We start from the raw sequence: 14,105 nt of genomic DNA, 5'->3' as shown, positions 1-14,105 counted from the left end.
AAAATCTGTTGAGGCTAGCTTTTAGTCTAAAACTGTGACATCTACCAAGAAAATAGTATAGTTATACAAGTAGACACAGGTATTATACAAGATAAGGAGACATTAGACTGTTTTATCTTCTACCAGCCAACAGTGCAAGGTAGGAAAAGTTCATTTATTTCCCTGTGTAGGCACTATTGTCCACTTCAGACATTGATAATTTGCTCAGCATCCCCTACTGGATAACCACTTTTATTACATTAAGTGGTCCTAGTTGAGTAGTGAAGTCCTTCTCTAATGCATTCCCAACTTGAGCCAGTGGGAATGTTGCTGCTTGAACTTAGTGATGCTTCCTCAGAATGCTGTGAAATTGGTGCTTCAAGTGACCATCTATCTAGAAACTGGGAAGAAAACACCTCTAAGGCACCTCTAAGGGGCTTTTGGAAAATGGCCTGGTAGTTCAACTGGTTTAAGTATTATAACCAGCAAACTCCTGATAATCATTTGATTCCCTGTATTCAGTCATGGCTGGAAGAACAATCCTTATCTTACTTATCAGAGATAAAAGATTACACTGCAGATACCAGACCTAACTTGGACAAGTTTTTTTTTTTTCCATTTGTCCCTGAGTTTTGACTCTCCTGCTTACTTCATAGAATTATTGTAAAGAGGTAGTGAATTCTAAAACAAGAACAGGACATTACTCTGATAAAGATAAAGAACATACTAACTTTCCAAATGCCATTTTAGTCTGTGAACTATATGATCTGTTAAGTATAGAAAAAACATGCTTGGTGACTTTTGTCAGTCTTTAAAAGCATTTACAAAGGTCATATTACCAGGGTTTGTCGTTAGTCCAGGCTGATCTCCCCTGTTGCTGAGATTATAGGCATATACTACCACACCTGGCTGACCTGAACTTAATTTTTCTGGCAACCTTGGAAATGAATAAAATCATATATACAATGCATGTCTATTTTAGTTACTTGTCCTGTTGCTTTAACAAAATACCTGGCAAATGTAACTCAAGGAAGGGGTTCTTTTGACTCACAGTCCATGTGATGAGAAGTCATCACAGCAGGACCTTGGAGCAGCTGATCAGGTTGCATCCACAGTAAGAAAGCACAGATGAATGCACCCACTCAGCTCCTTTTTATTTAGTCTGAGAGTCTAGGCCAGGGAATGGTATCCCATATTCATGGTGGGCCTTGACTCCAAATCTAAAATAACCACCCTCCAGGTGTGCCCAGGGGTTCATTTTCATGGTGATTCTAAATCGCATGAGTTGACTAAGGTTGACAGTCACATTTTCTTTCTGAGACTCACAAATGCTTCATCATACAGGTGCATTCTAACACAACCATCTTAGAAGCAATTCAATGATTAAATAAAGGTAATAAGGAAAAAGAGATTGCACATAATTGAAAATCACATATAACCAAAGTTATAGTTGTCTAGGGAACTGTCTTAGTTAGGTTTCTATTGCTGTGAAGAAACACCATGAGCATAGAAACTTTTTGTTTGTTTGTTTGTTTTCAAGACAGGGTTTTTCTGTATTGTTTTGGAGCCAATCTCAAACTCACAGAGATCTGTCTGCCTCTGCCTCCTGAGTGCTGGGATTAAAGGCGTGTGCCACCAACACCCCCTAGCAACTTTTATAAAGAAAAACCAATGAATTTGAGTGGCTTGCTTACAGTTCAGAGGTTTAGTTCATTAAATCATGCAGGAAGTAAGACAGCATGCAGACAAACAAGGTGCTAGAGCTGAAAGTCCTTGCATCTTCATAGGCAGGCAACAGGAAGTGGTTTCTGACTTGAGCATACATGAGACCTCAGAGCCTGCCTACACAATGACATACATCCCACAAAGGGACCTACTCCAAAAAGGCCACACCTCCTAATAGCTCCCTTTGGGGGCTATTTTCTTCAAAACCAGCCTTGTACTAATGATGCTCTGAAATGAGATCAGTAATCTACTCTGTCGTACTCTCTCCACCAGCTCTATTCTCCTAAAATGGTCTGAGCATCCAGGCTTTATGAAGACCTCAAAGGAAGGTAGGAACACATTTATTCTCTTCAAGAGGTCACCATAACCTAGATTATGGATGCACTAATAATGATTCTTAGAAATATCTGTAAAACTATAATGAGTGTACACAAAAGTATGCCATTTATTAAAGAAATCCTGAAAACATGTTAAAGTTGTGATTTGATTGTCTGCAAGTAGAAATCTGATGGGGGTTGTCCTTCTGTACATATGTTTCTCTCATTGGTTGATGAATAAAACACTGATTTCCCAGTAGCCGGGCAGGAAGTGCAGGCGGGGCTAACAGAGGAGGAGAATTCTGGAGGAGAGGAGCCACCAGGGAGAGGCCATGTAGCTGCTGGGGAACAAGGGGGACCAGGCATCATCGGTAAGCCCAAGACCATGTGGAAATACATAGATTAATGGATGTGGGTTAATAATTAAGAGAGAGCTAGCCAATAAGAAGCCTGAGCCATCGGGCAATAAGTTTGCAATTAATGTAAGCCTCTGTGTAGTTATTTGGGGCTGAAGGGCGGCAGAGCTAGGCAGAACAGAAACTCCCACCACAGAAATCTACAAACTACAGCAAGGGACAGATCGAGATCAGTGTTCACTTTTATACAGCCCACAAACTAAAAACAACTTTCCATTTTAAAATGGGGAAGAGTGAAAATGGGAACAGCACACTGTATCATGTGAGTGTTCTATTAAACTCATGTGTCAGTAGCTAGTGTTTTATGACACACAACTAAGGTCACTGTGCTCTGGCCTGCTGTCCTTGCCCAATGATAAAGCTGGGTTCTATCAGGACCACACAGCATAAAAAGCCGAAAATATCTTGTACCTGTCTCTTTATCAACTTTAAAGCTTTTAAAACCTTCATCCATTACCATAGTAGAAGATCAACAGCCCATTAGTATAATCATAATCAGTTGAATTATTTGAAATTTGCGCTTTAAGCGGTAAGCAGTTTCAAAGAACTAAAGGCATATTCCATCACAAAGTTCCATGAAAACAGATGAACATCTGTGTCACCTTCCCTCTGATGATTAATGACGCTCTGGGATGAAAATGAAGATCTCAGATGTGTGGGGGACACTTTATTAAAGTGGGATGTAAAACTAGGGAAGATGATGAATTTCCCTAGATGCTGAGGAAATGAAAAGAGTGAGAAACGGTCTTATGGGAGTGCTTAAGGTCTGTGTCTCCTGCCATTCATTGCTCTTGCCTTAGGAGCAACAGCCTAAAAATTTCTACATTAGTACAACCTCGGAGGGATCTTTGTCTTCCAATGCATTTAGAATATGCTGAGTTGATTATTACCATCCTTCTACAGTCTACATTCCATTGTAACTAAAAGGTTTCTTCTGTACCAATTCATGTATTCACCTTTTTTGTTTATATCAGTATGGGATTGTGGGTTCCTGTCTTATGTAGTAGATTAGGATCTTTTTGTTGTAAATATTTTAATGCTTACACGGCTCGTTTTGGGTCAGAGGGTGTGCCTTTAAACAAGCACTCAACTGTTTCACCAGGACCTCACCTACATTCTTTGACCACCTCTTACTTTCTAGTGTAATGATGCCTTCTCAGCTCCTCTGGGATCTGCTTTTCCAGGCCTAGAATCAATCAAGTGTCTGAAGAACCCTGGCTTCCTTTAGTTAAGAATACTTAGAAGCCAAGAGCAGGGGTGTCTCATTTCCACATCTCAGTGGATAGATCTGGCCAATATATCCCTGTGTGTACATACTACAAGTCTGTTATACTTGTTAATAAATACAACACAACTCAGCAACCGCCGTTGATACTGTATGTTGAAAGCATGATCTCATGCCAAAACCTACATTTTCAGTTGGCTACCATAAGATTTAAACTTTATAACTAATCTGCTATTTCTTTCTTCACGGGTAAGTGGCTTGGTTTCCATTTTTCTTCATTTATAACTCCTTTAGTTTATTTTCCTTCACTGTTCCCAGGTAGTTCCTTTCCCCACCCCATGCAGGTACCTCTTCACCTCTATTAGGGTCCTGTTACTCTCCTAGGCTTCTGTCATCTGCATATGCTGCCGCCAACATAGATGATTTCCACAACCTGTTCACACTCTAACTTGCCCTGGGCTGTTGCCATCTTTTTCTCTTCCTAATATAAGAGTAATGTTTCTTAGACTGAGTGGGGAACTAATGGGGGAAGGAAAGAAGGAAGAAAGGGAGGAAGGAAGGAGAGAGAGGGACAGAGTTTAAGATTTTACTTTGTGATTGCAGGCAAGGAGACCATGTATTAGGACACAATTATGAACCCTAAGGAGGTAAAGGGGGCCCTTGGATGACTGTGCACTAGCTAATTCTGGCTTTTTTAGTATCCAATGTATGAAGAAATAGTCAGTATAAGTTGTATATAATAATCTGAATCTCTGTAGTTTTTGTTGTTGTTTTATATTTTGGTTTGGGGTTTATTTTGTTTTGTTTTGGAGGGGCATAAGATAAATAAGCAGTAAAACTACCTGGCAAGTGAATTCTGCCTTACTTTTACAAACCTGAAATCGGAGCAGAAAAAGGTTCATTACTGATTGTGGAAATGATGAGTCTTGTTTTAAAGCCCTCATTGACAGGGGTGTTTATTTCTAGTCAATGAATGATCATTTATTGCTTAAGTTATATAGAATCCTCAACATTGTAGGTCAGCTTCCTAGAAATATTTGGAAATTAAGGATGAGTTAATGAAAAGAGATGGTTAATTCTTTGTAGCTGAATGTAAAGTGACACACTTCACCTAACTGATAAAAAACTATAGGAAGTAGACCATGAACTTTTACTTTTTACTGTGTGTTGTCTATTTTATTTATGTATTTATTTATATATATATATATTTTTTTGGTTTTACGAGACAGGGTTTCTCTGTTTTGGAGGCTGTCAGTTCAGCCTGGCCTCGAACTCAGAGATCTGCCTGCCTCTGCCTCCCGAGTGCTGGGATTAAAGGCGTGCGCCACCAATGCCCGGCGTATGTTGTTTTTTCAAGACAAGGTTTCTCTGGGTATCTTTGGCTGTCCTGGAACTTGCTCTATAGACCAGGCTGGCTTTGAACTCAGAGATCCACCTGCTTGCCTCTACCTCTCCAGTGTTGGGACTAAAGGTGTGCACCACCATCACCTGGCTCGTGTTTCCTATTTTAGAACACCATATTACTCGTGTTTATTTACCTCTCTCATGCACTCTTCACTCAGATTCCCATTCAGATTACTGTATTTCCATCACATGCATGAGCTTTTGCTTAATGAAATAAATTCTCTGCAGAAAAAAAGCAAAGAAGTACTGGCAACATCGAATTACACATGATTTTCAAGCACTTTCATTGTTATCATGATAAAGACACATCTAGAAGAAAATTTTGTCTTCTTGTAGCAACATTATAGCACACTTTTGGAAACAATAGGTGTGCTATAACATTTCTAATTTAACCAAGAAATTTTATCCAGAGCGATTTCCCAGCCAAATTCCTGGAAACCGTGAACCTGAACTCACTATAGTAACAAAGAAGGACTTGATTATAAAATAAGTAAAGACTAAGAATAGTCAAGTACATATCAGAAAGATGATAAAAAATATCCAAGAGGTATATGAAATCCTTTCATATTTTTGTCGTACTGAATTAAAATTCAAGTAATCTTTTAAAAGTAGAAGAATTATCCGATGTTTATCAGATATACATTGCAAACAGAAAACCATCAAAAGCAAAAAAAGCAGTGTAGTGTTAAATTACACTTTGACATTTTAAATTTTAGGATAACAAAGTGTTTTTAAGGGATTATGCAATGCTTTGTAATTACCAAGTTTAATTGAGACTGTAAACTATCAAGCTAAGACTCACTAATATTTGACTTTAAAAAAATTCATAGGCATATAAAAACAGCAACCAGCCATAGCCACATTCTAACCTAGTCTACATTTCTCTCTCTGCCTTTACTAAATCTCCTCCTAACTGGTCTTCTCACTTTGGTAGACAGAGGGATTAGTGCTAAAGTGTTAACCAGACCCAGTGCTCCTCATCCCAAACTCCCCACAGCATTCAGAAGACAGCCAAGACTTTCAGGAGCTCTTTCTGCCCCTGCTACTTCCTTATTGCCCATTAATCCACCTGATATGTTTCTGTTCTTTGGCCTTTCTGTTTAGAACACTCCCTCATGGCATAGCTGTAAGACACACCATACCAAAAGCAGCTTAGAGATGAAAGGCTTTACGTTAGCCAAAGTTTATAGTCCGGAGTGAAGGGAAATCAGGGTAGGAACAAGACAGAATCTGGAGGCAAGACCCAAAGCACAGGCCTTGGAGGAATGATGCTTCCTGACTGACTATTGTTCAGCAGTTGGTACCACACACAGAAGGCTGAGACCTCTTGTGTCAATCATTTGTCAAGAAAACATCCCACAGATTTCCTTACAGGCCAATCTTAAGAAGCATTGTTTCAAATGAGGTTTTCTTTTTCCAGATGTCAAGTTGACCAAAAAAAAAAAAAAACAAAACAAAAACAAAAACAATAACTAACTAACTTACAAAACCCCTGTCATCCATGATGACACTGTCATCCATGATGGCTTGGAACACTCTATATAGATCAGACTAGCTTCAAATGCAGAGGAAATTTCCTGTCTGTGTCTCTTGAGTATTGGGATTAAAGGTGATCATTGCCATGCCAGGCTGATTTGTGTTGGTGGATTTTTTGTTTTGTTTTGTTTTTGTTGTTTGCTTGTTTTTTTTTCGAGACAGGGTTTCTCTATATTGTTTTGGAGGTTGTCCTGGAACTCGCTCTGTAGACCAGGCTGGCCTTGAACTCACAGAGATCCGCCTGCCTCTGCCTTCTGAGTGCTGAGGTTAAAGGTGGGCGCCACCAACACCCAGTATCTCTTGATAGAATGTTTTATACAAGCATATCTTTTCATCTTGTTTTGTTTGATACTGTTTTAGTTTTCTAAGGTGACATAGCAAATCATCAAACATTTTAGTGACTCAAAACACCAATCACCATTATCTATTTTACAGTCTCTGGGCCTAGAGTTTGGCAAGACTTAGCCTGTCTTAACACATGAATGAAGCTGTGTGAGGAGATTTCTGAGAATTTGTGAGAAAACCCCAGGTAAACAAGCAATAGTCTTGTAATCTCTGTTCCTTCATAACATGGGTTGTTCTTGGCATGTGATTTCATGGCTCTCCTAGGTATAGTAAATAAGAGTATATTTTACTTCAGATTACCCATCATTTTACTTTTGTTATTTAAAACTGTTTCCAAGTGTGGGTTGTTCTGTAACTGTGTATACAGCACAAACTCATGTTAACTTTGTTCATGTCCATGGTTATCCCTCAGAATATAAATTGTCTGATGCCCTGAATAAAGTTGGCTATTGCATGAGACTTTAGTTTGCTTCATTTTTAAGCTCTACTCTCCCAGGTTTGTGCTGCCTGCCAATAGAACAGTACTAGTAGGCTACATGTTCTGACTTAGGGTCCTTTGAAAGGTTGAGTTAGATGACACAGTCAGATATGGCTTGACTACAGCTGAAGCATTTGTTTTCAAGGATCTTCATGAACAGCTGCAAACTTGTCCCCACTCGACCCATGATGTCCCAAGTCCTTCCTCAGTGAATCTTTTTATAGAGCTATCGCATGTCTTTCAGACCAAGAGCATCAGGAAAAGCTAACAGTTTTTATAACTGGGGCTTGGAGTCACCACCACCACTTCTATTCCTTTCATTCGGGACTCATGCCAGCTCCAACTCAGTGAAGAGGATGATTCACGAAGAACTGAAACTAAGAGATCATTGTGAATTATGCAGGAGGCTGACCCAGGGCAGCTTCTAGATCACTATGCTGAAACAGTGTCTGACACACAATTGGTGTGCAAGCTTTTGAACAAATGAGTAAGTTCCATCATTTGGCTTATTTTGATACATTTCCACATGGCTCTATTTCTCAGTGGCATTTAGTAAGGAAGAGAAACTAAAGGAAAGTTGAATCACCAATAAAATAATTCAACTCTGTCTTTGCTACTGTTTCTTTTGCTGTGAAGAGACACTTGACCATGGCAACTCTTGTAAAGGAATACATGGTGCTGGAGAGTCATACATATTGATCTGTGGGCAACAGGAAATGAACTGAGTCACTGTGAACATAGGAATCCTCAAAACCCAACCCCACAGTAACACACCCATTCCAACAAGGCCATACCTCCTAATTGTGTCACTCCCTGTGAGCTTATGGGGGCCAATAGCATTCAGATTACCACAAACTCCACTCAGATATCTCATGTTGGAGTGGATGAATAGAATTCCATGGACCTAGAACTATGCTGCCAGGGCTGAAGAGATGGTGCAGTGCTGAAGAACACTTGCTGCTATTGCAAAGGACCCGGGTTTGATTTTCAGCACCCACACTGGCAGCTCACAACTGCATGCAAATTCAGTTCCAGAGAATTCGATTCCCTCATCAACACTCCTTGGGCACCTGCGTGGATGTCCTACACCTACACCTACACCTACACATACAATAAAGATAATCTCAGCACTGTGATAGTTACTCAGTAACTAGAGCCAGTAGCCTCATGTGGATGCTCTGAGCTGAGGTATGCAATTAAAGTAAACACTATATTTAAAACACATTGTATGAGAAAAAGGGCATAAAGACTATGATTGCAAGGTCCACTGAGGGGGCAGATACTACATGGTGCAGGAAAGGTTCACTGTAAAGATTTATTAACTATAACATAAGGTGAGTATGCAAAAACAGTGGGAATGAATACTCAGTAGCTATGGGAGTTTCTAGAGAGGAGCACATCTCCAAGGCTGGCTTCACACCATTGAGGAAGGTGTGCTTGGAACAGTGAATAACAAGTTGCATGGGCCAGAGCTGGCTGATAGTTGCCAAACAATCAGAAAGTGCCACTGTGAGAAATAGGAGAGCTAGGACTGTGTGCTGAAGGACCCAAACAAAACATAGGCTGTGTGAAATAGGGCACTGAGTGCACAGGGTCCCCTGTCAGGAGAGCCAAGGTGGGCAGGTGGTGAATAATCTGTGGAGAGAGGCAAGGCATCCACTTAGCAGCATAGTGGCATGAGGGTGGACTGTATGGAGAAGCGATTGAGCTGCCCAGCAGGCCTGGGGTAGGACTCTGAATCTGCTGATGCACAAAGGGTATGCTGTGGACAGGAGATGCTAATACTAGCTCAGTAGGAACCATGTAACTGTCCTCACAATAGCAAAGAGTCTGCGAAGAGACTTGAGCTCCTACCATTTGGTCCTCAAGAACTACAGTTTCCCCCCAAGAATCTGTTGCTAAGGAAGGGAAAGGATGAAGCCCTGCATCAGTCGGAGGAGAAAAATGCTTCCAAGGATGAAGTTTCACAGAGTTCTGGAAATCTACCAGACCACCTTGCAGGAGAGACTGCAGCTAATAAGATAAGGATGAGTCAATGATGGACAGGACCACCCTTGATGGGACTTTTTAGCTATGCATATGTTTTTCTATCCATACATGTTGTGGCCATGTAAATATTCTGAAAATATCTCTTATACTCTTAAGAGACTCGAACTTTTGCTAGGCCTCATATTCAAAGTTAATAATACACCTCAAAGCCACTGAAGACTTAAAACTGCTAGCTTGCTGTGAGCTCAAACTGTTTTTTTTTGTTTGTTTGTTTGTTTGGTTGGTTGGTTGGTTGGTTGGTTTTTAGCCTGCCTTTAAGGGAACAATGTAACAACCAACCTTTCTTGACTTGGATTTCCCATGTAATCAACTTTTACTATCTAAGCCAATGCAGGGCTTCAATCTTAAGCTACATACTTTCTATATCCCTGTCCCAGAATATGCATGTGTATCCTTTATTGAAATCAGCAAAAACAGCAGTTGAAACTCAGTTCTTGAAATCTACCAACAGGTTGAAAGCAATTGGTTGATAAACAATGATGTTTGTCACCTGGGTCAGTTGGGATAAGTTGGGGCCAGAGACATGATCCCTCTTAACACTCTGTTAAAGATTTCTGTAAAGTATCATAGTCCTTCCCCACTTGGGTGCTTCTGTGCTGTTTAGTAAATACAGAGAGAAGTCCTTTGTGACAGGCAGAAACCACTCACACTTAGATACACATACAGTCACACAGTAGCCACACAGCAGTCACACACAAGATAGACAGATATATAGAGTAATACCACAGCAATTAGGCAGGCAGAGATTAAGAATAATATGCCAGACAGAAGATGGAAGAGGCAGGGAGAGTGAAATAGAGAACTCAAATCTGAATTCGTTCTTGGTAAATGACTCCAAGGGGAAGTGCTTTTATTTCTTTCCTTAATGTGAACTCGATGCATTGTTGGGAATGTGGAGATAGTCACTAATGTGTTAGAATCCATGCAATCTTTAAACCTAAGCCTTATGCCAGTACCTTGAAGACAGTAGGCCAATGAGTTAATATCCTTCCTCTGGTTTTCATTCTTACTTCTCTCTTTGACTGGTATATTGCAGATGCATGTGTCTTGTCAGGTTTATGAGGGTCTATCTATCTGATATTAAAATCTCTGATAATGACAGGAAGAAAATATGAAGGCAGCGTTCTGCAACCAGAAAGAGCTGTTCTTTTTGCCTACAACACCCCTCTACTGAAGAAAGCTCAGCGCTTTGCTTGCTGTGAAGAAAATGTCTTAAAGCTTTATTATCACAAAGCCACTAATGTGTGATAAGGTCAGAGTTGAGCTGAAAGATGAGTTGATAGTTGACACAGCCAGTGTTTTTAAAAGATGGATTCATGTTGGAGTGATAACATTCTGGACCTATTGGGTGAAATAACACTTACCATGAGGGCTAGTTTCACTTCTCTGTCTTTTTACTTTCAAAATTGTAACTAGTGAAAATTTAAAGATGTATGTATGTCTTGCATTCATAACACAAGGTGTTTCTTTTGGATTGTTCTGGAACAAAGGTCAAAGTGAGGGAGATTGTGAACACAGAAATTGTCGGCAGTATCGAAGAAGACGCAGTGAGAAAAGAGACCAGACTCTGACCTTCTCAATACCTGACCTTGGTGTGATGGTTGATTTATCAGTCTGAAGGGAACTTGAGGTACCGAGATCTTTCTATGGGTGACTGGAAAGAAACTGGTGTTTGATTTAGTAGAGTAAGTTAGTAACAGGCTGTTCTTGTTAGTGTGTATGGGCCTCTGCAGTTGAAATCATAAGAGTTATAGCAAGGGTGACCTGAGCAAGATAGAATCCCTCCTCTTGGTTGCTTTCAAGATGGGCTTTGTCATTTTCTTATCGTGGCACTCAAACTGAAATGCTGGATTCTCCTGTCTAAGTCTGGAAACTGATAAGCTTACCAAGCCTGTCAAGCCTGCAAACTCATCCCTGCATGCGTTAGGACTTGTTGGCTTCTGTAATAAGGTGAACTGATACCTTGGATACACGCACCCCTCCCTCTCCCTCCTCCCTCCCTTCTCTCTCCCTTCATCCCTCTTCCTTTCTTTCTTTCACTTCCCTTCTTCTTCCCTCCTTTTTCTTTTCTTCTCCTTGTCTCACACACATTACATTTCCTTAGAGAACGTAAGCAAATAAACTGAATATAGAGGAATTCGCCACAGGAAAGCCATGGAAAATGGGTGCTTAGCAAATGGGAGATGTATATATTTTCAGGAAGTGATTTCTCCCCTAATGAGAAGAACTTAGAATATGGCATATGCTAATGGGGATGGTAGTGCATAGGGGATGAGAGGGTGATGTAGGCTACACAAGATATACAGGTGCGTTGGTGACAACTGGGGGCGTTGCTAGGTGTGCAAAGCTAGTACAGCAAGTCTTCAACACTAGGAAGGTCATATCCAAATGGCAAATTTCTTGGAATGAAGGCAGTATCTCCTTTTGCCAGAGAATAGCCTGCCCTGTTCTAGGGAACAGGAACAAGTAAATAATATTATATGAGTTGATGAGAGAATGTCCAAAGCAACCTTTATTATTTTTATCTGTTGTAGTTGAAAGAAGATAGCAATAAGCAATACTAACTTACCTGATCTGATTCAAGGGACTATTAGCTAATTTTTTGGTAGCTAATTATTTTGTCCTGAATTGCCTGTGCCTTTCAACATTGAGCCCACACTTATATGAATTCATTTCCATTTATTATACTCTTAGCTTCCTCTTTTGTCATTTATATTTTACTTCTATAGTATATGGTATGAAATAATATAAAACAACATATGGGTATGTTTCTATTAGAAAGTTATGTAATTTGATAAAAGACTTAAATTTTTGAATTTAGACTATAATCTGAAATCTTTGACTACAGCTGGTGAAAGCTACAATCTTAAACTTGACAAGCAAGTGACTCATTGAAATTAGCCTTTTAATTATGGGTTAAGAATCCTCATTTTGGCATAGCATCTAGGTCACTTGAGCAAGCCTTTAAACTTTGGAAGACTTAAATTCTCCCCTGAGAGACTGCATTTTGCAATCCTAATCTTAGGATAATTTTAGAAATGTGAAATTTAAAAAATTAAAATTCTATACACTATTGATGCCATGAAATGAACAACAAGATAGTTCTATGGTTATTAAGTTCCAACTCCACAAATCACAGGACTTAATGAGTGAAGGAAACAAGGTACAAATTGAAAATTGAAGGGTACTTTGTGTCACCAAGATCTTGTCTAGACTATCCTTTACTTGTTATTTTTTTCATTATTTGCTTCAAGGGGATCCAGTTGGGACCCATAAGTATACACTGTAGAAGATAGGCATAATTAATTATGGATGTAAGTAGAAGACTCCTTTTAGTTTTTAGAGATTTATTTTTGTTTCACATGCATGGATGTTTTGCCTGAATGTATGTATGTACACTACAAGCATGTAGTGCCCATAGCAGTCAGAGAGGGCGATGGAACTGGAGTTACAGATACTTGCTAGCAGCCACGTGAATTCTTGGGAACTGAATCCCACCTTCTGCAAGATCAGCAAGTGCTACTAACTGCCCAGCCACCACTCCAGCACTTTCAAGTCTGGAGGAATTGTCGACTAATGATTGATGTGGGAGTGCCCAGCCCACTGTGAGTAGTTCCACTCCTGAAAAAGTAGTTTTGGGTTGTACACAAAAGCAAGCCATGGAGAGCAAACCAGTAAACAGAATTCCTCTATGGTCTCTGCTTTAGTTTTTCCCTTGAATTCCTTCCCTCACATACCTTATTAAAGCTATAAGTTAAAATAAACATGTTTCCTTCCTAAGTTGATTTTGGGTATGGTGTTCTATCACAGCAATAGAAAGCAGGCTAGAACAAAGGGACCATCCTGCCAATCTTCATTTTTGGCAAGCTTCTTCTTATTTCCAGTCTTTAGAACAAGCATGTTTTCCTGAGGGACTTGCCCTGTCCAGGTGGCCAGCAAGCCTGTTTGGTTTGCCAGTAAGGAACCCTGATAGGTCTTTTTTTTTTAATCAGAAAATGTCCTAATAAACAGAAATAATATAAAGGAATTTCCTCCTAAAGTTAGGTTTAGTTAGTCATTATCTAATAATGAACTTTAAAGAAATGAGAATCTCCTGCCCTACTCCCCAGGCCATTAAAGGGGTGCCCCGTCTTGCCTGGAAATCAGAGAGCCTGGCTGCAAACTCTTGCTGTGAAACCATCTTCCATTCTCAAAAGGTGTAAGAAGACACTCTCTCCTCTGTCTTGTGTATTCTCTTTAGAGACACTGTCATACTGTCTCTCTCTGGTACAGGGACCTGAATTCTCCTTGGAACCTCTGCACACTGTTGCTCCTCTTCTGTCTGTCCATGGTATTAATATTCTTACAGAAAACTGCACAGCTGTGGTAATCTGTCTCAGTGTCCTTTGAAGTCAGCCCATTCCATCCAAATCTAACAAGTTTGAACGTGGTTTTGTAGATTGTGTAAAGCAGATATGACATTAGTGAATTTATCTGGAATACACATGCAGCAATCCACCTTAGCAATACTGCAAGTGTCTCCCAAAGCAAGGGTATTTAAAGCCATCCAATTCTGTATACTCGTACCATTTTGTTTTTTCTTCACATTTAAATGAAATTCTGGGCTGTATCATTTAATTTAAGCCCTTTTG

The 14,105-nt window shown here is 39.9% G+C and overlaps 1 protein-coding gene across 1 annotated transcript in view; it reads left to right on the top strand.

Annotated features, from left to right (window-relative positions):
- Positions 1-14,105, top strand: part of Ca13 (carbonic anhydrase 13) — a 51,754-nt gene that overhangs the window by 1,267 nt on the left and 36,382 nt on the right. Inside the window, exon 2 of the mRNA XM_040741377.1 lies at positions 1,978-2,033. Within this exon, the coding sequence (XP_040597311.1) occupies positions 2,015-2,033 (19 nt within the window). The 5' untranslated portion in view covers positions 1,978-2,014. The remainder of the gene's footprint in view (positions 1-1,977; positions 2,034-14,105) is intronic.

Source organism: Mesocricetus auratus, unplaced genomic scaffold (assembly GCF_017639785.1).
Source record: "Mesocricetus auratus isolate SY011 unplaced genomic scaffold, BCM_Maur_2.0 Super-Scaffold_6730, whole genome shotgun sequence".
Taxonomy (NCBI): Eukaryota; Metazoa; Chordata; class Mammalia; order Rodentia; family Cricetidae; genus Mesocricetus; species Mesocricetus auratus.
The sequence above is the reverse complement of the archived record's forward strand: the minus strand, read 5'-3'. Positions and strand labels throughout refer to the sequence as shown.